The 24,544-nt window shown below is 36.6% G+C and overlaps 1 protein-coding gene across 2 annotated transcripts in view; it reads right to left on the bottom strand.

The window, feature by feature from the left end:
- Positions 1 to 24,544, bottom strand: part of arid5b (AT-rich interaction domain 5B) — a 137,620-nt gene that overhangs the window by 4,955 nt on the left and 108,121 nt on the right. The window contains exon 9 of one of the 2 annotated variants that reach the window (XM_051915029.1): positions 4,406 to 4,601. In XM_051915029.1, the coding sequence (XP_051770989.1) occupies positions 4,406 to 4,601 (196 nt within the window). Of the gene's footprint in view, positions 1 to 4,405; positions 4,602 to 5,394; positions 6,277 to 24,544 lie in introns of those variants that run through there. The other variant, XM_051915030.1, reaches the window with a different exon arrangement.

Genomic DNA, 24,544 nt, shown 5'->3' with positions numbered 1-24,544 from the left:
GGTGAACTAACCCTTTAAGGGTTTGAGAAACACAAACCAAGTCATATAGCTTTGTAAGTGCAGCAGAAACCATATAAACAAATTTGCTGAAGAATGCTGTAAATTCAGCATCTACATGCTAATGGCCAACATCAAAGTCTTTTGCAAGACACACATAAGTTTGCATCAACAGATGACTTTGCGCTTATGTGTACCGGGAGCTGAGCTGCAGCAGGTTTAAAGCTGATACCTCAATGCTTTCCCCATGCAAATATCTATTCTGTCCCTTTTTAACACAAATGAGATAAAAGATGAGGCTATGTAAGCTTTGCATCATTTCAGAGCTGAACAAATCAATTCCAAAATCCTCTAAATGCAGTCTGCTTAAATGAGAGTAGAAAACAGAGTCAGCATGATTGCATAAAAGAGACAGCCGACACCTGCTGCCATCTCCGTGATCCAGAGCATGATGCAAGTTTTGCACTTTGGACAAACTTCACATGTCTCTAATGAGCAGATGCTTTCCGGAACTTCAGAGTGGTGACAGCGGTGCAGAAGAGAGGCATGCACCGCCCATCCATTCATTATCAGTGATGGAGGAAGAGATGCACAGATGTTTGACATCAGCTGGTGTCAAATAAAAGGCTGGCTCATCCCTTTCACTACATTTCCTCACTCAACCCAGATGAATGTGTAACTACACGTGAATAATCGCATGTTCATACATCACATTACACAGCGCAGAGACAAACAGCTTGTCCCAGCTTGTTTTTGTAGACTTGAAAATAGCATGATTGCCTTGATCTACTATCTGACAGCTTTTGAGCACTATTTTATGGTAATTTATACTGTAGGTCCTAAATGTGTATGTCCATGGTACTTTTGTACCAAGTTGATGAAAAAAAAAAAACAGTCTATGAAGAGCAGCTGCCCACTTGAATAGTCAAATGCTGTTCTTGTACTTAATGCTTGCTGAGATATTACTGTAAACACAGTTTGCTCTGTCTCAAGTGAATGTAAACACACAAGTAAAAAAAAAAAAGAAAGAAAAAAAGTTGTTCAAATATCAGATCTGTGCATTAGGTCTTGCAGCATCAATGGTGCCTAATAGACCTGTCGCTGTCTATTATGTCAAACTCTAACAGTATTAAGTCAGTATTCATGTCTTATAATACTGAATAATCATGTGTTGAGACAGTGCCCATAATATAGAGGTAAGTACATTGTACAAATTTTACATTTTATTACTTTTTTTTTTTCAGAATGCTTACTTGAATACTTGATACTGCTGTCAGAAACCTTGTTGTGAAAATATTTGTTGTATTGTTTGTATTTTGTTTCTTTAATCATTATTTTACTACCAACAATTTTTTTTGAATAGTTGCTTGAATAAACTGAAGCAAAGTTATTAAATATTATTATTATTATCATCAGCATTAATAATAACAAAATAATTGAAGGCTATATCTCATCCTTGTAATTTTAGTATAATTTTAGTTAATTGTGTTTTGTCATTTTTATTAGTTATTGTTTATTTTATTTTATTACTAATTTTACTCATTTTTATTTCAGTTTTTTAAAAATATTGTATTTCAGTAAACATTTATGTTATTTCAAGTAACAAAATATGTTTTTTTAAATAAAAACTGTGTCAGCTTTAGTTAACTATAATAGCCCTCTGTCTTATTTCTTTAATTTTTAATATTTATATTAGTATATAATTTCATATAGTATATAGTGCATTGTGGGATTGAATGAGTGCACTTGATATCGTCCACTATGGTTTCGGACACTTAATTAGCCCAACCTTTACTCACCCTCAAGCCATCCTAGGTGTATATGACTTTCTTCTTTCTGATGAGAAATATTGATAAATATCCTGACGCATCCGAGCTTTATAATGGCAGTGAACAGGGTTCTCGAGTATGAGCTGAATAAACTGCATCCATCCACATCCATCATAAATGCGTACTCCACACGGATCCGGAGGGTTAATAAAGTCCTTCTGAAGTGAAGCGATGCATTTGTGTAAAAAAAATATCCATATTTAACAAGTTATGAAGTCAAATATCGAGCTTCCGCTAGACCACCTTCCGTATTCAACGTACAAAGAAAGCGTAAAACTCTTGTAGTTCAAAACGCTTACGCTACATCTTACGCCTTCCCTATTCAACTTATGGAAAAAGCTTAACTGACGCAACACCAGTTTACACTTTCTTCGTAACTTGAATACGGAAGGCGGTCTGGCGGAAGCTAGATATTTTACTTCATAACTTGTTAAATATGGATTTTTTTTTTTTTTACACAAACGCATTGCTTCACTTCAGAAGGACTTTATTAACCCCCCAAATCCGTGTGGAGTACGCGTTTATGATGGATGGATGTGGATGGATGCAGTTTCTTCAGCTCATACTCATGACTCCTGTTCACTGCCATTATAAAGCTCGGATGCGTCAGGATATTTATTAATATTTCTTCGATTATGATCATCAGAAAGAAGAAAGTCATATACACCTAGGATGGCTTGAGGGTGAGTAAAGCTTGGGCTAATTTTCATTTGAAAGTGAACTAATCCTTTAAGGGTATAGGGGGCAATTTCGGACACAGCCCAAGACCTGAAATGGATGTGTCAGACTAAAGGATGCGCAGTGTTGGGGGAATGTGGTTGGGAACCCCTGCTCTATAGGACATTAATTTTTGCTGGGGTATCAAAATTGGTATGGAGTCATCATGAGATTTTGGTACTGATAACTGAAATGTGGTGACAACACTAGCTCACAAATCACATATTCACAGTGAAGCTCAAATGAGAATGAGTTGCTTTCCAAGTCACTATTTGAGAAGACACCTCTTAAAGCCTCTTAAACCTCTGACCTGAGGGGTCGCTCTGTCTATCGCCCTTTAGACACTTGTACAAGTTAGGAATGTCTTTGGAGCCACAGGCAGCCAGTGACTAGCAGGCAAAATTACCCAGCTGTAATGCGGCGTGACCGCCCGTTGGCTCAGCATGTGTCATTCAATAGCCTTGATTGTATTTGGTGCCTGAGGAAGGACTGATTTAACAGCGCTTACAATGCTCTGATTCTTACCAGAGCAGCACGCCTATATTTGTACATGCCCTGATTATACTCTACTGACATGCAGGCCCCCGAGACAACTCCCAGCATCTCTCTCTCCAAATTTCCTCCCCAAGATCTATAACTCTACTTTAAGTGTTTTTTCCTCCTTTCTGCGCTCCAGTCTTGTCATATCGGCTCTGCCTCAAACAGAGAATTCCATTTTCATTTTCTGCCTTGTACAATGTACAATCAATTATCTGGAGAGGCCTTTCAAATTACACAACATACCAGACAGATGAGCTAGGCATGCAGCTGGAAAAGAACCTACAACAGCCCTTTTTGTTTCCACACTATAACCTATTACTCATTTCATGTGCGGTAGAAATGAATACGGACTGCCTAACGGCTTTGAAATGTGTCTAAATTTGACAATTCGAGAGAAATTTTCAAACAGCCCTTTCATCTTCTCTGTAATCATTTGCTTATTCATGTGAAAATAATAACTCAATTTTCATTCCCTTCCACAGCCACGCTCTCCTTTTTCATATTTACGCTTAACTGGAGAGACATTTGCAAATCACCATGGATTTATTGGCTTGTAAGGATAAAAATAAGCCCACGGTTTCTATAAGAACAAAACCGTGGCATGCAGTGCATATTGGTTTCTAAGATGTGATAGGAAAACATTTCCACCACAGCTGCTCTGTGCACAAAAGGTCTTGTCGTTAAAAAAAGGGAGCACTGTCATGATTTTCCCCACAATTCATCTCCTTCAAATTGATTTGTGAATAAAACTCAGAGGCAGCTTATGGAAAAAGGAACTGTAAGGGAAACCTTATGCTCTGCAGTCCAGAGATTCACTGAAAATAACAGAATCGGGCACAGCATATAAATCGCCTGGAGTCAGTTAGGCAGACAAATAGCATTTGATTTCCATGCTGTCGTACAGCGGTCAGAGCTTCCAAATCAGCCCAAATAATTATGTTAAAACCAGCTGCTCCTGATAGTGCTATTCTCACACGTTTGTGACAGCTTTTTTGTTGAGGAGAGGAAAGGCACCCAGCCTGAAGTGGTCTGTCATGGTTCCAACCAAATTTTAGAGACCAGGCACGTATTGTATTTGTATTATTATTATTCTGAGTTTCTGCATTTGACTCTGTGACAGCCCTAAGAAACCTACGGTAGAAATTTGGTACACTGGGCAGGAAGAGCGTCAATATGCCTAGGGCTAATTTTGGTGCAAGTCAATCAAACTCTCTAGTGTCACTGGAGGTGCTATAACCAAACAATTCTGCTATTGGTGTGCATGACACTGTAAATTATCTGTGTGTGTTGCTTTTAAACAGGTTAAACACTCAAAGACTGACCAGCTCTGGGACTTTAGCTGAGACGTCCTTTTCGCTCCGAGGCACCGGTTTTTGTTCATCCTTAGGGCGCTTGATGGACATCATCTTTGTTTTGACAATGCCCTCCTGGGCACTGCCCTCCTGTTTGCGGGGTTTGACGGGCGGAAGGGGTTTGTCCTCCTCTCCTTTTGTAAATCTCTCATAGGGTAGGATGAGTCTGAGGAAAAGGAGGAAGTGATACATGTTAGTGGAATCAGACTGATTGATCATCTGTTTGCACTTCTATTACTTGACACAATCCTGTCTTCTTCCTCAACTGATAAAAATAATAACTGATAGAATTGTTTCGTGTACTCATGCATGTCATGAAACAAAAAGATGTGTGAACCGTAATACCGAAAATGTTTTTGATCACAATAGATGGCTGTTTCTTCACTTTTGGCTCTATGGACTCCCTTAAAACACCTTTTAAAACTCATTTGTTTGCGTAAAATTGCGTAAAATGACTTTTTCTCTCACATTTCTGACTTTTTTTTTTCGCAATTGCAAGTATGCATCTCACAATTCTGACTTTTAAACTCACATTTCTGAGAAAAAGTAAGAATTGTGAGATGCAAACTCTCAATTGTGAGAATGTTTTTTTTTTAATTTAATTGCGTGATATAGTCACAATTCTGACAATTGCGACGTTTTTTCTCGCAACTGCAAGTTTTGGTCTCACAATTCTGACTTTTTTCCAGAATTGCGAGATATAAACTCAAAATTGAACATTATAACGCGCAATTGCGAGAAATTCTGAGGGAAAAAAAAGTCAGAATTGCGAGACTTAAACTTGTAATTGTGAGTTATAAAGTCAGAATTGTGAGATATAAACTCGCAATTCTGACTTTTTTTCTTGCATTTGCAAGTTTTTATATCATGCAATTCTGACTTTATAACTCGCAATTTTGAGTTTATATCTCGCAATTCTGGAAAAAAGTCAGAATTGTGAGACCAAAACTCACAATTGCGAGAAAAAAAGTCGCAATTTCCTTTTTTATTTTTATTTCATGGCAGAAACAAGCTTCCATACAAATCACCATTCAATATGTAGAAGAAATTACATTATAAATGTCTTGCTATGGCTAATTTCATAGCTAGCATTTAAATATAAATATTCATAATGAAATATTTTCATTGATTCATTGATTTTTCATGTCAGAAATGTTCTTCACTGAAACTGTGACACTGCTGGAAATCAAGTAATTTGTCTTTAAAAATCAGACAAAAATTGGTGGAAATGGCGTCTCAACTTTGTATACAAATCATTTTCACACAATAATGATTGAAATTGTTTGTTTACTTCACTCTTTGTTTTGATTATCATATTTAAAAAGATAAAATAAATAGTTTTAGTGTAATATTTTAAAGTCGGCATGAAACGAAAATTTTATCCAATTTAAAAAAAAAATGTTTTTTTTGACCTCAAGAATTTTTCTTTTTCAATAGTCTGTTACACTCGGATGTACATTACAATATAAAAGAAAAGATGAAAGATCAGTTGCTACTTTCGTTTCATTGCCACTTTAAGATTGAAACTCTGGGTCTTGGTCAAGGGTAAAACAATAACATTTATAAAAAGGCCAAAATAAATAATAAAGTCAAGGTAAAAGTTTCCAAGACAGTTTAAAGTTAAAATTTGTTAGTGTTAGTAGAAAAATCAGCAAATGGGACATAAAAGTGCTGTAGTTGAAGGAACACCCAGCTATACTTGAATGAATGATTACACAAGCAAATGCCTAACCACAATGAGGCAAATAGGGGACAAATTGTGGATAATGGGCTTGATCCTAATGAAAATGTACCTTTTTTGTAATGCACCACATCATGTCAGATCAGCACCATCCAGAAAACTAAGACAGAAGACTAATGAAATTAAAGCCAAGATGACAGCAGATATGAAATTATGATTTACTTGAGAATGTTATTGGGGATGGAGGTACACAGCAACATGCCTTTCTACTCTTGTAGCTTGAAGTTTTTATAATGTGTCTGATGTGATTAATGAGTCTGGCTGGGAACTGTTGAAGGCATGCGGAATTATAAATATCTACTCTAATACACCAGCTGTAATCCAAATACAGTACATTTCACATATAGTGCATTACAATACACAAATGCAAAAAAGAGAATACAAACATACGCTAAATGCGAGAGATTGCTCTATTACAATTAAATTATTATAGTTTTTGGTGGGTTTTTTTTTTTTTTTTTGGCTACGTTTTCCCTTCAATTCTCTTTATCATTCTCTCCATTCTTTTTTAATAAGATCCGATGGTATTTCAAGAGGGATTCACCTCCACTAGTTTGTAGCCATGTGTTTACTCAATGCCGGGATGTTCGGGGCTCTCAGAGGCGGGCCGCACTGAGCATGCTCAGACAGGGGCTGTGCGGGAAAACTATGCTGGCTGAGGTTTGGCGGCCAGCCAGCAGCAAAGCTAAGCAGGAGCCCAGAGGGAACATTCATCTTCAGATCCCATTACCAAAAGAGTTTAAACATGTTACAGCTGCTAAAAGTGGAAAACGGCTTGGTCCGTGCAGTCAAATCAAAATAGCAGGCAGCTGCCAAATACCTGATTCCCACTGTAATGTTTCACTTCATGTTTACATAATGGAGCTATAATAATGCACACAATGACTTATCTTGTTCACAGCTAATCCTCAGAAATCTCCCTCGTCTGGAACTAAAGGAGTTTTTTTTCAAACCCCCATAGAGTCCTTAGTGAGCTTTAAGCTGGTCTTATGACAGCCTGATTTTAAACTGAGTGCAAAAAACAATGTTGTATTTACCTAATATTCTCTTTCGATTGGTGGAGGGATAATTGGTATCAGATGTGATGTTTTAATTTGCCTATTTATGTCTGAGTACTTTTTTTTTATGTGAGAGAGAGTTGAGATAAGAATGGAAATAGCTCTTCGTCACAAGGTGAGAAGTCAAGGAATAAATCATGACGAATATCCCCACTCATTCTCGCCACATGGCCTTTTATGGGAAAAAAAGTCACCGTTCCCTTCCCATTTCAGTTCACAGAGGGGAAAAAAAACTGTAGAAAATCTTTCCTTACAAGTTAGGCCGTGGAGTGTTTCCTCAGAGGAAAATGTTTTTAAGAGGTTGAGGGCGTCTGTGAGATTTAAATTTTTGTTATTTTCATTGAGCTCAGCAGCTGGCAGATAGACAGCAGTATAACTCCATTTCATACAGCCGGTGAAGGGCACAATGCCAAGAACAGGAAATTTGCAATTAAACATCCCTTTATGAGAGAGAGGGAGATATAGCAAAGTAAACACCAAGATTTAGTTTTAACATTGGTAGGGATCCAGATATATATATACTGTGTGTTTATATATATATATATATATATATACACACACACACACACACACATTGCACATTTTGCTGTCTTTATGTATTCAAGGATTTCCTTGCCATTTTTTAGGGTATTATGGCTGGATCGATACCAAAATGTTGGCTTGGGTACAATACCAGCCCTCTGGTCCCTCTGTATCGATCCTAAAATGATAACTTAGGCAACAAATAAAAAGCCTCAGGTGACTGATAAAATAAAACAATTTCAATAATATGTCATCAATCTCAACATTTTTTTTTTTTGCTGTTAATGAACAGATCAGAACAATCAGATCTTTTTAACCCTCTGGTGCCCTTCGCGTGTCGGTCAAAAATGGCCATTTTTTTTTAATTTCAATTAAAAATGAATGTACTATATTTTAGTTCGATAATGTTTTTTTATGTAATATTTTGTATTTTTAGGGGATTTTATGGTACTAAGTTATATTTTCGCTGTAGTTATAATCCATTTATTCACTTTTTGAGCATAGAACTTAAACTGTCATAACTTTTGAATGCTTTAGAGCACAGACTTAATTTCGATCTCTTTTCAAAGACGACAACTTATTGTTGAAGTGAAAAAAGTTTTAAAAAGTTAAATTAAAAAAAGTTACAGAATTTTACTGTTATAAAAAATGCACAAAAATACTATTTTCAATTTTTATATGTAAAAAAACATTTTACTTTAAAACTGTTAGAAAATCGAAGCCGTAAATCTAACTTTTGTTCCAAATTTGAGCTTGATATCTCAAAAAAATGAGGATTCGTGAGGAGCACAAGTGTGACTATTTTTTTCATGACAATTTAACCTCTTCGAATCATGTCCATGTTTTTTTTTTTTTTTGTATGTGTGTGTTCTACAAATTTCATACCTTTTTTTGTTACCACTTAACCATGCAACACGTGATCTGCATATATATCCACCAGCTGAGAAAATGAAATGTGGAAGTATTTGAAATTTGCTTAAATGTACACTATGTAACTTTTGGCCCTCTAGCGGTTAAAAACAAAACTGCATGCATTTTGCAAAAGAACATTGTTTTGGTTGCGCTTCAGCTCTGTGTGACTGTACGAATGAATAAGGCAATTTATCTGTTCAATAACATACAACATTTTACAACATTTCAAATCCCTCAGTTCTCACCATCTCTGAAAAGCCAAGCTAATGTTGATTCTTGTTTTATTACGAGCTCTGTCGCATTCTCTTTTTGATTGTTTATATTTTTCTGCATTGTTGCCTATATCTTTGTATGCAGTGAAGTATAAAACAATGTCATTTGACAGTGAATGCATGAAAACATGATACACGATAGTTATATTACATTCAGTAGTTAAATTACATGCAATCCCAAAAAGCTGCCAGACAGAAAGCACATCAAGGACAGGAAGTAGGTGTTGCAAGAAAAGACCAAGACCACTAACAGGGCCGGCCTTCAAAAAAATAAACAAATGGAAAAATGAAAATGCACCATTTTGTCACAAATGGTGTGGTGGGATACATTTCCCTGGGAAATGAACCAAGAACCTCCTTGATGGTCTGAATGTGTACTCACTGTGGGAGTACAAAGAATAACTTAAAGTGCCACAAGAGCGATCCATTTACAGGACTATTTCCCCTCATGTGGCTGGAAACGAGGCTCATCCCCCTTCCTGTCCCTATTCCAAACATCTTTACAAAGAATGAATACATCCGTGAACTCGAGTTTAACTGAAAAGGACTGCTGCCAGTAATGTACGAGTGTCATGCTGAGTTTTCTTCCCCATCAGATTTCACTTGTCAGTCCATTACAACTGTCCAAAGCTTCATTGAAGACAAACTACTTCTGAGACCATGGGATTCCTTTTTACATCGTTTTTTTTCTCTCTCTTCTACAAAAACAATTGCCTGTGTAATTATATTTTGGCTCAATAAAAACCTAATATCAGGCAGATTTTTTTTTTATCAGCAAACAGATTTTAACATTCACAAAAACATTTGCATCCCCTTTTAGAGCAGCCGCAAAGTCATAAAAACGAATCAGGCCACAGTTCAAGAGCTGTCTGTAATCATAAGCTCTGCTGAAGTTATTTTAGTTCCTCTATTCAGCGCACTGACTGCAGTGGTTCATTTTTAGGCCAGATCAACATGTTTCGCAGCCTCTGGCTGGGCTCAGGTGTTCTCAAAGCGTCTGTCTCAGAGCAGCCCGCTACTGTGATGGAGCAGGAAGCGGCTGCTTATTTATACGAGGGCTCAACATTTACCCAACTTCACCTGCAGATTTAGATGTGCATATACTCACATACATATGCCACTTTTTAGGCTTCCTATTATGGCTCCATCAGAGAAAGCAGATCAAGGATGGAATATTAACAGGGTTTATATATTAGAAAATTATACTTCATGCACTGCAAAGGTACTGCAGCCACATATTTTCTCTGGCAAAAATAAAATGATTTTATTCATGAATATGTTAAATAAGCATGTAGATTTTGAATCAAAATTCAATTTTTTTTTTTTTTTTATATTTTTATTCTTTTTTTTTTTTTTTTTTTTTTTTTTTAAATCTGTGAACATTTTTTTATTAAGATTTTTAATGTTTTTATATTTTTTTTAACTTTTTTTTTTTATTCTAATTTTAAAATTAACCATGAAACATTTGTTTTCAGGATTCTTTGATGAATTGAAAGTTCAGAAGAACAGCATTCATTTGAAATAGAAATATTTTGTAACAATATAAATGTCTTTACTGTCACTTTTGATCAATTAAAGGGATAGTTCACCCAAAAATGAAAAGTCTTTCTTACCTCACACTTTTGAATGGTAGTGAATCATATTTACCACAAAAATACTAAGCAGCAAAAACTGTTTTCAACATTGATAATAATAAGAAATGTGTCTTGGGCAGCAAATCAGCATATTAGAATGATTTCTGAAGGATCATGTGACACTGAAGAGTAATGATGCAAAAAATTCAGCTTTGCCTTCACAGGAATAAATTACATTTTAAATATATTAAAACAGAAAACGGTTCTTTTAAACTGTAATATTATTTCACAATATTACTGTTTTTACTGTATTTCTGATCAAATAAATGCAGCCTTGATTGAGCATAAGACCATAATTCTTTACAAAACATCTTAATGATTCCAGACTTTGACTGGTAGTGGATGTCCTCAAATTAAGAAAAGGAATAATAAGGAAAGACCATCAGTATATTTACGTTCTAAAGTGGTGCGAAATCTAACTTTTAAAGTGCATGTAAACAAACTATGCAACGTGCTGTGCTTGTTTGTTGCAGATCCTCTGCTATTTTTGCGAAAAATAGCTGTTAGAGAACTTTTGTGTCCTTGAGCAAAGTACTTACCCCAGATAATAAAGTTCAACTAAAAAACTGCCTGAACAAATGAATCATTAATTTCAGAAAACTAGACCTGGTTTATGTATCACCTTGAGCCTATTCAAAAGAATCTTGCAGACCGTCAAGGCAGCGAAAACATTTCTAGGGACTTTTTTATAGCCTTTTAAAGTGCTGCAATTAATATGAACACCTGAATTTGTCCACAAAAAAATTCAGTCACAAAGTGACTTTGCTGTGAAAACTGCCTCTGTCATTAATTCAGATGCATAATTGCTTTACAAATCGTGAGGAGAATAAAGCTTCCTTCATAATGTGGGCAGATAAGGGCATCATCACAGAGACAGCAGCCTGCTGAAAACCACAACGGTGCGCCCGTGCGCTTTTGTCTGCGCACACTTCTTTCTGCTGGGAAGACTGCTGAGTGGCTAATAAGATTGTGTTGCAGCATCTCTCCAGCCCCCCCTCCATCCTTATATAACACTAATTTCCATAATAAGCAACTCAGAGAACGCTGGACCGTTAAAATTAATCATACTCAAAGAACGCAACAATTATACAAAGACCAGCATTTATGCTCCGCTGAGGTGCTGTTTTTCCTGCCACCCTTGCCCGGGGATGTGTTCCACATAAGAGACGTGGGCCACTGGAAAGTGGTGCTTATAAAAATCAAGTGGGGCGAAGAGTAAATGCAGATGTGAACGTGGTACCGGAGGCCCGGCTTATGTAACTGTTACTGGAAGTTGATGTAAACGATGAGCGGTGTATTATTTTCTAGCAGGGTGCTGTAGGAGACACATTAGAAGATGGTAATCTACAGTTTGTGTTTTGCAATTTCCTGTGCAGCGGTGGCTGGTGGGATTATGGAGGAAGAAGCTGTGCTGAGGTCAGTGGGGCTTTCCTGCACAGAGAACTGGCATTTCTGCATGTAATAGGGGAACAGTAAGGGCCCCGTTCTTGCCAGCCTTACAACTTAATTTGCTGAAACCTTAACCGCAACCACATGACCAGGGCGGAACCGAAAACCCTGCAAGCTTGTGCCTGAGGACACTAAACTTGGTCAATATTAGACACCAACTAGTATCGAGGCTGTATGCAATTGCACAGATGGATGGTATTGAAAAGACACCTTTCTAAATTTGTTCGACAGACTTCATTAACAACCAGCTGAATTACTCTAAATATAATGGCTGTACCTGTGGTGTGAACTGAAACTACTTAGAGTGAAAATTGTTTTTGAGACTTAATAGAGTTTCAGTTGTGTTCATTTAAGTAGCAGCTTTGTTTCTAGAAGTCCTTAGGAGAAATAAAAATAGACACAAATGAGTCAACTGTCGACATACAGTAGGAGTATAGAGCTATAAAATAAACTAGCTCAAATCATCATTATTTTTTTCAATTTAAATTGAATAATTATTTCAATATTTCAAATTATTCAACACAGGCTCACTGGAAAAACATGTCTCTACCTACATTTTTGCCAATACCTATGTACTTTGTACATACAATTCACTGCAGTTTCCAGCTGAAATCATCACTAGTAGCTTTAAAGGGTTAGTTCACCCAAAAATGAAAATTCTGTCATTAATTACTCACCCTCATGTAGTTCCAAACCCGTAAGACTTTCGTTCATCTTCAGAACGCAAATGAAGATCTTTTTGATGAAATCTGAGAGCTTTCTGTCCCGCCATAGACAGCCTATGCAATTGCAACTTTGACGCTTCAAAAAGTTCTTAAAGAGATTGGAAAACTAATCAGCAAACATAAACAGAAGCTCAACCGAACCTAATAACATGCGAGAACCAATGAGATTCATTCTCGCATGTTACGCAGCGAGTTTGAGCTTCTGGAAGAGGTTTGTTTTCGCATTTCATTCAGGTTCAGTTCAGCGTCCGTTTATGTTCACTGATTAATGTTTATATGTGAGTAAAAAAAGCAATAAGCCCCAAGAAGCCGTGGTTTACAGTGAATTTATAACAGCTAAGGGGCTTTGTTGGGGCCTAAAACCCCCTTAGCTGTTATAAATTCACTGTAAACCACGGCTTCATGGGGCTTATTGCTTTTATGAAACTGCTACCACACAATACAAATATTAAAGCCAAAAAATATGTATCAATGCAACTTTCATTAAGTAAAATCATTAAAAGCCTTCCTTCCACTGGAAAAAAATAGTCCCTGACTGTGAACAGCAACAGAAGTTACATTTATTACGCCATTAGATGGCGGAAAAGATTGTCTTTATGAGTGAGTCACTCAGTCGCAAAGACTTTCATATTGAAACTTGTTGTGAACACAGAACAAGACACAAATGACAAATGCTTTGACTAGCGCTGTCAGTGTCAGCAGGGCACGGGAAAACCCATTAAAAGTTAAAAGGACAAGATAGCAGAGGACATTCAAACAGATTTTACACTCGGTCACTCGATATCTCTCTCACAGTACTCTTCTACATAATGCAGTAAGCTTCAATGAACGAAATCAATAGAGAACAAACATATGTTTAGAGGAATGTGTGTTTTCAGGAATTTTACAACGGCTTCGAACGCGGCTCAACCAATCAGAATCAAGGGCCGGAACTATCTGTTTTATAAGCCTAAATTAAATCTGTTCATCGTAAAAAGGGATTGAGTCTCTTCAGAAAATTTGGACTAAACCACTCAATTCATATGGATTAGTTTTACGATCTCTTTTTGAAGAATCAAAGTTGCAATTGCGTAGCTGTCTATGGAGGGACAGAAAAGCTCTCAGACTTCATCAAAAAGATCTTCATTTGCGTTCTGAAGATGAACGAAAGTCTTACAGGTTTGGAACGACATGAGGGTGAGTAATTAATGACAGAATTTTCATTTTTGGGTAAACTAACCCTTTAAAACACCAATCTCTTTTTTTTTTCCACACAAATTATGATTACAGGGCAGATTATTGATTAATAAACACTTATTTTTGCTTATTTATGCTACTGTATGACCTCAAAACACTTTTACCATAGTGTATGATTTGTAAACTAATCGAGTTTGACATTTTTTAATCATATAACCAGCTCTTTTCTGATGTGGTAAACTTGCTCGGTAGCTCACCTGGTACAGTATTGCACTTGCGATGCGGAGCGTTCAAGTAACACGAGTCATGATAAAAGCTTAAAGTCTTGTAGAAGCAAGCTAAAATGGCATGACTGCTTCAGCGAATGTGTTTTTATCTCATGTTTGCTTTTGTTAACACTATTGGTTTAGGGTCGGGTTTAGTGTAAGTAGGCCTGTTATAGAGCAGTAACCTTTTAGCGGCACTCAGTGGATATTTCATTTACGATATGTACAACCACCAATGCAATAAAACGTTGCCAGATTCACATTCATCTGTTTTGGATATAACTGAACACGCTTTTAGCACCACTCACTCACTTGGCATTTCACAGCAAAATGTGCAAGAAACATTGTAATATAATTTTGCAGAAAAGTCACCCCAGGCACATTTTTCCAATGAGCCTGGGTTGAAATCATTTCATTTTTCAAATTGGCAGAGTTCATATTGAAATCTCTGATTTTTGATTGCAGACTTTGGAAAATTTCCATTCTAAGAACAGTTTGAGACTTAGAGAAACAAGCACGATATTATTGAGTTACTGTAAGGGAACCAAAAGTGTAATTTCATTTCTGCATAATTTATCACCAGTACATATAAAGATGTTCTCTGAAGAGTGAGTCATTCGGGCTGGGAGATATTTTTCTCTTTTCTTTCTAACTCGTAGAGCAAATGACTAATATTTAACACGGTACTCCTGTTCCGCTATTAGAACAACATCCCGCAATCAATACTCCGGTTTCCTCTTCCCACTGAAAGAGCTCATGCACAAATAGCTCTGTTGATTTACATAAGCATTACATAATCCAATAGACTTGCATTTGAAGAATAACATTTGGACATCCAGTGTTGCCATAGTGACAGTAAAATATACAAGTACAAATGTATCAGAAATACAGTGCGAGTAAAAATATACCAGTGTATCATATTATGTAAACTGACACCTGATAGATGTGGGTGGCTTCAAGTTTTAAACAAGTATTAAATCATTATTAATGTGATTTGATTCCAGGAAATTCCAGTGCATAAAGTCTCACAGCACAAAAATAAATATGACAGAGGCATATTTGGGTGAATCTCATGAAACCTGTCAAGAATGTCCAGGTCATATTTTTATTGTGCTGTGTACAAAGATAAAGAAAGCCTATTTTAGGACCATTACTTTTTTTTTGCATTGTGACATTTTCATCACAGTTAAGCATTTCTTCTCCACACTATTTTTATTATTAGTAATGGAAAAAGAGATATCTTTATTGAGCATTTATTATTTGATTAATTATTTTCATTACATATTTATGTGTCATAGTAGAATTTGATGTAGTGCCTTTCATTTATACAGATTAAAAATAATATTAAAAATGAATATATTTACATTATTTTAAATAAAACTTTTTACTAGCAATTAGCAATGAAAATAAGCAAATAAAATCATGGTGATTAAAGCAAAGAAGTAAAATGATCAATTTGTGCAAACTGCAAAATATCTTAAGAGTGCTATTTATAGACACTATTTTTCCTTTCTGATTTTAGGGCAGAATGTGACCTTGGTCTTTCTTCTTCTTCTTTTTTTTTTCAGAGATTTTTTCCCCCAACGTTGTGGTGTCATCATTTTCTTAAGATTAATTTTTCTACAGGCTCAGCACTGTTCATGATGCACTTCTGCTTCTTAGTCACAAGATGGCGTAATACCCAGCTGTGAAAGGCCCATGAAACAGGAAGTAAAACATTACAAAGAATCAAAACCTCAACTGTTTCAAGTCTATTTTTAGCATGTTTGTCTTTGAGTGCTCTCGCTCACATTGAGACGCTCTCATCTCGCTAGGCACCCCTCAGGCCACATACCGAAATAACTAAGACAAATGGTTGTTGACATCAACAATTTCATTTTCTCATTCATCTCATTCCACCGCTTTGGTGCTGGGGAGACGTGCCCGGGATCCGACATTACTGCTTATTAAACAAGCCGTCTGATGGGCCTTAAGTTTACTTCCACAGAAGTGGCCCTAATGAGTGCTTGTCGAAATGCCACGAACCGTAAATTCTGACCACAGCCGCAGTAGACGACACACACAGCTAGATGGCAGTTCAGCAGGTTTCCGATGACAAACGAATGTTAAACAAACAACCAGAGGCCTGTTATTGGACATAATAGAGGTTACGGCCGAGAAAACTGACCTCAAACCAGCACGTTCATAATCACATCTGTACGAGCTGGGATTGAAGGGGGAATAATTTGAACTTTTTCTGCTTTTCTCCGCAGGGGAAAACTGTGAATTAATCATAGAGACAGACTGGGAGAGAGAATGTGTGGCTGTGTGTGTGAGTGTGTGTGTGTGAGAGAGAAAAAGTCATTGTTCCCTAAGCTACGCAGGACGCCTGAAAGGTTTTGTTGAGAAGTCGACCCTTGAACTAATCCAGATTCACACAGTTAAACAGCGAGGGGAAGGAACGCCAAAGCAGGCCTTTTGTCATTCCTGGCCTTTAGACCTTAAATTACCTCACTCACTCCCTTCAGGCTAAAACCCATTAACTTTCAAAAGCCAGCTTTAATTATTAAACACTCTAAATAATGCGCAATGAGAGCCGTGTTTTTGTAATGTATGTGGTTTGTACTGAGACATCCTCCCTGCAAAATATTTTATTGTTGGAATTCGTTCTGTGATGCGGCTGAAATGAAAGCCACATTCCTGGGTAGTGATTTAAAGACATTAAATTAGAGGCCTGAGCTTGAACGCGGCTCAAACTTCAGCCCAAGATAAACACAGCACTTATTCTCTCACTACAATGTGAAGTGATAAAGCATAAATAAGCCATACATGGAAAAAGAAACTACATCAACATGGTGGTTGTTCCAAAACAAAGCCTTAAAAAAAGCTTTTAAACTCCACATTATAAATACTTGGGGAAACGGAGCGTGCAGTAGCACAGCAGCAGATCCTTAAGAAATGTCTAATATGGGTCAGTGACACAGTGCAGACTTTCCAAATTTTGTAAAAACTTTGTTGTCAATGTCTTTAAGAGAAATTACCACATTATAAGACTGTTTTCCAAAGGCCAAAGTATACTTCGGCTGTCTGCGCACCATCCGCATGACGTAGTCCGTGGACGTCCGCACACACCCATCGTCCGTGTGCAGCCTAATTTTTGAGACCGCGCGGACGGTCCGCATACAAAAGCGCATGTGTGAGTGAAATGTGTGAGCGCTGTGGGTTTCAGAGTGAAGTGCGACCCTTTAATTATTTACATGCGTGCAGGTTACATGTTTCTTCCAGTGTCTCAAAACGGCTCCGTTCACAGTAAATGCTACTTCTTATGAATAGTAAACCACTTTTTTTTGTTAGGACTACACCACTGGTCCACATGTTCCTGTTCAAGAAATTACAGTGGCTGTAGAATTTCTATTGTAAAGAAGTGGCCAAATATTAAAGATTAAGTGGACATTTGAATTATATGCTGTTTGGCCAATATTAAACAAGGATTTGATGATGCTGTAAAGTGCAACAACAACAATCACAGGGCTGTTGGCGCCCTCTGCAGGCATTTGTTATAATGCGTAATGTAATGTAAGTTAATTATGTTTATATTACGTATACTACATTATGTATTTTAACAGTGTTAATACTTTTTTTAACCAAATATTATAGCCTTGTTATTATATAAGTATTTTAAGTCATTTCAAAGTCTATTGATCACTTAGGTCTATTTTTTTTTTTTTTTACACACACACAAAAAATCTGATTACTCAATCATCAAAATAATCGACCGATTATTAATTATTCAGTAAGATATTTAGTAATTGAGTTAGTAATGAACAAATAATACATTAAGAACAGTGTTTTTCTCTTTTTTTCTGTCAATATTGTACTGTACATTAATTTTAAAATCATAATAGACAGTGCATAGATTTTGACATAAATCTGTTTACATTTACTTAAAGGGATAGTTCAGCCAAAAATGAACATTTTGTCATCATTTACTCACTCTCGTGTTCTTCCAAACATGTATGAGTTTCTTTCTTCTGTTGAACACAAAAGAAGATATTTTAAAGAATATTGGTAACCAGACATTGACGGCACCTATTGACTTCCATAGTATTTTTTTTCCTACTATGGAAGTCAATGGGTGCCGTCAACTCTGGTTACCAATATTCTTTAAAATATATTTTTTTTGTGTTCAACAGAAGAAAAAAAATTCATACAGGTTTGGAACAGCTTGAGAGTAAGTAATGACAAAATTGTAATTTTTGGGTGAACTATCCCTTTAAGACAAGAAGCGTATGTGTACATTAATACCTTGCCAAGAAAGCCATGTTGAATCACAGCCACATTATCATGTACTATATACACATGAGAGTACAAAAGTCAGACAGCCCTCCGGTATTGAATAATCGAATAATATTTTAATATGCAATTTTTTTAATAATGAACCTAAGGAGTATTATCTTCATTGAGAAACATTTTTACTGACAACATTTTACTGGCGCTGGTTGAAACCGTCACGTGTCTTGTTAAAGAAAGAACATGATGGAATCTTAGCAGGGCAAATGAGTCTGTAAATTGACATGCAAATTGCGATGATAAACTAATTAGATCAATCAAGGATTTAATTAGGTTTTGTCAGCTTTCACAACCACAATGTCACACAACCGCTCCTTTCCACTTGGTAAATACAGGCAAATGGTGTAAATACAGATACACGTCTAATTGTAAATAGATGTGGATCAGTGATTGGCATTTCTAAGAACCCAAATGGTTATCGTCTGACATTCAAGAGAACGTGCAGCAGAGATATTGTTGGATTATGCAGCGCACTTGCTAATGATTTGAGGGATAATAAATGCATACTGCTATTGTTTACTACAGCTGCAGTCTCAAATGAAGCGCAGATCTCTCAGGGGACAAAAACAGCTGATGCAATACTCCCTGGAAAAAAGCCTTCCTTCAAAGCCAGATCATTAAACTTCACTTAAAGGGCTTGCATTAAAATCTGTCATACTGGCTAGAGGTTCAAGGATGAGTTCTGTGAAGCGTGACTTGGTTGAATTTAGAGCAAACATTAATTCTAGGGGGGGATACAAAAATCAATAATCAAGAACTGTGAGGTTCTCACATTGTACTAGAAATCCCACAATGCAATGGCTATGTTTGGAATAGCATACTAACACATACAGGTACCGCTCTTAGTATTTCTACCATATAGAGATAGCAAAATGTGCACATTTTCTCTAGGCATGGAATTTGACCAAATTTGCAATGCTGTAAAATGTTTTTTATTTCCAATAAAACCATTGGGTGACTTTCGCTATATTAAATATGCAACATGATACTGCTAATTTAAAACGTTTTTTTTTGTTGCATAATGCATTCACACTGTAGGCAGTATACAGTATTTTTCTGAACGGTATTCAGTAACTAGTAGGTTAGCATTCCATTCCGAGGCAATGAATGCACCTATCAGACATTTTTTTTATATTGCAAGATAATATTTGTACATGGTACTGCAAATATTATTCAAACATCATGCAAATCTGCATGCATCCTGAATTGGTTAGTTCTGCAGAGCCGAGTGCATTGAGAAACATCTTTTTAAAAAAGGGACAGAAGAAATTCACATAACAACAGAATGGACCTCTGCGACAGAGTGACTAAAGTTCCACGACAAGGTTTATGGAATGCTGTTATCTGCAGAGGCATTCATAAGCAGAACATTTTTGGAACAAAGATCTCTCTCTGGGAAGAGGAGGATTAAATAAATAACCAGGGCCAGATTGATCAGTGCCACTGACCTATATAATTAAAAAGCAGAGGGGAAGGGGGGTGGAGGGCGGGCTGGAATGCCGCAGTCTCTCTCAAGGTTATTGATGTCATATTTTATGACCTAATTTGTAATCTACATCTGATTTTCTTCCCTCACAACATGCATAGTAGCCAAAAGCTAATCAGATAATACAGTAAATATCATTAGCAGCAGTTGGAGAACAGAAGAGAAATGAACATTCTGTCCTTATGCTGTTTCAAACTCGTACAACTTTATTTCTTCTGTAGAACACAAAAGGTACATTTTTGAAGAATATCCTGGCTGCTCTTCCTCAGTGAATGACAAAATTGCCAAAAACACATCATAAAAGTAGTCTATACCACACATGCTCTCTATTTCAAGTCTTCCGATGAATAGGCAGAAATGATGTTGTAACTAGGGATGTGTGCAACGACTAATTTCATAAACGTTTAAACAGAAATTTTGCAACCGACTAGTCGACAAGTCTACCACTTGCGTGTCCAGGTTTGAACGTGCTTCTCGTGTATGATAAGTATCTGTACACATGACAGGTGGCAAAATCGCAAGAAAAGCTTGACATGTACTGACAAATATACATTAAGCGTAGGATGTTGATACAGCAACTGTTCAAGTGTCACGTAAGTTTCATTCATAATGTTTCTCCTTTAATCCGATAGAACATTTCATACCATATTAACAGTCATAACCAGTAGTATAACAAGCCTATAAGCAAACGTAATGAGCTAGTTCACCCAAAAATGAAAATTCTGTCATTAATTACTCACCCTCATGTCGTTCCACATGCGTAAGACCTTTGTTCATCTTCGGAAAACAGATTAAGATATTTTTGATGAAATCCGAGAGGCATCTGACTCCTCCATAGACAATTTAACCACCACTTTCAAGGACCAGAAAGGTGGTAAAGACATTAAAATAGTCGACGTGACTGCAGTGGTTCATCCTTAATGTTATGAAGCGACGAGAATACTTTTTGTGTGCAAAAACAAAAAAATAACTTTATATCAACAGCCGACACTGTTCACGTGAGCAGCATGACGTATGCGTGTGATGTGGACGCAGGAGCCGGCCAATAATGAGTTGGCATTCTGACGTAGAACCTGGAAGCGCTGAACGTAAACAGCATATGAGAATGACACTAAAGAGAAGATATTGTTGAATAAAGTCATTATTTGTTTTGTTTTTGTATAGGATTTCAATATACTCCATCACCTTGTGCATCTTCCGAGTGGACATTTCTCTGAACCTACCTCAAATGCCACAGAGAAAACGAACACAAACAAAATCTAGATAAAATTAAATGATTTTGTTTTCTGCTCCAGATATACACTTTTCAAAATAATATATTAATTTTAAAATGTAACATTAACATGATGCTAATTTAAACGTAGCCTTTGTAAAAATATAAAGCAAAACATTAAATGTGCAAAAAAATGACTAGTATTTCCAAGTTAACTAGCAGCAGCAGTATCGTTTAATCGACTAGTCGAATCTCTAGCTGTAATTCATTAATAACTTTACGCTTTAAGTGTCGTTAACATCAAATGGAATCTTTTTTTAGCACACAAAGCTGTCATATGATTTTGTAACCCTTTTATTGTGATTTTCTGGAGCATGACAACTCCAGTTCACATTCACTTTTATCATATGGAAAAGAGCAGCCAGTACATTCTTCAAGATTTCTCCTTTTGTGTACCATGGAAAGAAGAAAGTCATACAGGTTTGTAATGACATGGATGAGAAAATTACAGAATTTTTAGGTTAGCTATTTTAAATATTGATTTTCATTGATTGTATTGAGTTAAAGCCATGCACCAAGTGAACAAAATTCATCTTCATGCCTCATTCATGACTTTACAAGCTCTCTTGTAGTGCCTTCTTTCTAAGATGAGTAATTCCACACAAAGTCAGTTGAGTCGGCTGCCCTTCAAAGGGTGGGGAAGTACTTAACAGAAATCTTTTAAGAACTTATAGTTTACCCTGAGTAGGGAGGGAGGAAAAGAAAGAGAAAAAAAAAAAAAAAACACAAGATCAAGGCATGTTAGGCTTGTTTTGCAGAAGTGAGGCCACTCATAAAAAAAATCATTCCCATGAATATCTTCATTCCCATCTGTGGCCAGGGCTGCACTTGGCAGCGGCCCTGCAAAAGGACTCCAATGAAAAGCCACTTGAATTGGGCTCCAATGAGCAGAGCTTGTAGCTAAACAATAGGTAGCTCGTCCCGAGGCCCGAAACCGAAGACGAGCTGGGGGGAGCGGCCGCAGATAATGCCGTGCGTCACTGCGGCCGGAACGGCCTTTCATTTGCAAACAACGTACAGAATGGCTTCATTTGCCGGGCAAATTAATTCAATTAATTACTCTTGGTAGCAGCTGCACAAGTGGACACATCAGCACATCCCTGACTGTTTGATCAAGGTTATAACATCGAATTTTGGCAGCCTATTATTCATTGAACAGATACATTATTGGTGGCTATTGACTCAGCACTAAGTCTGACGGTGGAACACTGCCAGGAACACAATCCCTGCCAACTCCACCTGCTCGGGCCCCACTAAAGCCCTCGATGAGCCAGACGGAAGAAAGAGACATGTCACACAAACCTTAAAGGTCAAACTGAATAGCTTTAAGAGCAAATACAATAACAGTGTCTCCCCCTGCCTCCGAACCCTTTAAGAATAAGCACAAACCCATGCCAATACCTGCCCTACATGCAGCATTTCAAACAGTAGTTTACAAACACAAGCATGACCACAGTCTTATATCCGTCATTTTTTATCTATTTAATTTTATATATTTATAGTAATAATCATAATAATTTCATTGTGTGTGTGTGCGCGTGTGTGTGTGTGTATATATATATATATATATATATATATATATGAAGAGTTTGGTTCCAAAATGCTATAAATCCATTTTGACTAATTTGAGTAAAAATGTGTTTTCTTTACCAAGAAAGATGAAAACCACTCTTTTCTGTTTCAAACTTTCACATAGCATCTTTTGGTTATAAAAACATTACAAATTCAAACCTAGATTTTGACTTTCAAAGGGTTATTATAAAAAACGGATTATTTTTTCCCCAAAATGCAATAAATCCATGACATGTTTTTTTTTTTCAAAATGCAATTAATCCATCAATATAAAGGTTAATTTTCATATTGAAAATACACAACAAAGTAAGTTGATTCACATATATGACAGCGTCTGAACTTGGTCAATACTAATCTTATATACAGGCATTTGACTAAAAACACATTCAGTCGTTGCTCCCAAAATGAATTCAACGAGTCATCTTGTTAATGCTATAAATTAACTATGCCTCTGTTTGTCATTACCGATTAAAGAGTATTTGGCGCCACCGCACGGTTAAAATATACACATTTGCCGAGTACATTGGTATTAAAAACGGCTTTTAAAAACTGTTCATGATTCAGTTTTGGGGACCGTGACAGAAGTTTGATGCTGTCGTGGAACAAGGAACAGTCGGCATTTTTCCTTCTCCCGACTCGAGTGCCTCATATTCTTAATCTCCTCACGTAAATGATGACATTTCGATGACTTGTGTTTCTTCCCCACCGCAGAATCCACCACAGGTTCATCAATGCCGTCAAAATTATTCATTTTTCTGTTTTTGTTGATCACAAAGCACAAAGTAGATAAGGAAAACTAGGATGCCGGGTGTATTCAGAGCGCCGCCATTACTGTTTACAGTGAGTGGAATGGTGCGCTGTGATTGGTTGAGTGGATATATCGCATTCTGCAGAGAAGGGAGACTGGCGTTTGTTGCGTTTTGGAAAGAAAGGGAGAAAACATGACAGAATAACATGACGGATATTGCATTTTGTGCAAAATTAATAAATGACTTGTTGCCACCTACTGGTGTAACGATGTAATTGATACAATCTTCATTTGAAGCATCAAGTTAATTTCATAATGTGATTTGCTCTATTTTGATCGCTACCGTAGTCATCAGTTTTTATATATGCAAACTATAAACTTTTATCTTATGTGATCATTTTAATTATTGTAACAAAAATGATACTGTGTGGTTGAAAAGACTGTGTGAAGCTGTTTCATGCATATACATGACAACAGCATCAACACAGATGTGAACGTTCGCTGTGATTGTACTTGTCAAAGATTTAATAGAAATAGCTGTATCTTGTCATTTAGGAATAAGATCGCATGGGTGTTTGAATCGAGATCTGGATCTTTTGACGATTATCATGCAGCTCTATGTGAACAGATCTTATCTTCTGCTTTACTACTAGTTAAAGATGAATGAACATCAGAAGGTGTGTTGAAAGATACAGTACAACCAACCTGATCTCACAGCAATTCGTAGGTATTTTACAAGGTGGCTGATTTGTACAACCTCACTCGTATGAATCTGTACGTTTTTTTGCTAAATTGTACGTATTTTACAAGTTGCCAAATTTGTATGAATTCGTATGAATGATCTACCCCTAACCCCATCCCTAAACCTACCTGTCACTGGGGTTTAGACAAATCGTATGAATTTGTACGAGTGAGGTATTAGCCACCTCTTAAAATACATACGAAT

Source organism: Ctenopharyngodon idella, chromosome 12, assembly GCF_019924925.1.
Source record: "Ctenopharyngodon idella isolate HZGC_01 chromosome 12, HZGC01, whole genome shotgun sequence".
NCBI lineage: Eukaryota > Metazoa > Chordata > Actinopteri > Cypriniformes > Xenocyprididae > Ctenopharyngodon > Ctenopharyngodon idella.
Note: the sequence above shows the minus strand (reverse complement) of the source record. Positions and strands in the feature narration are given on the sequence as shown.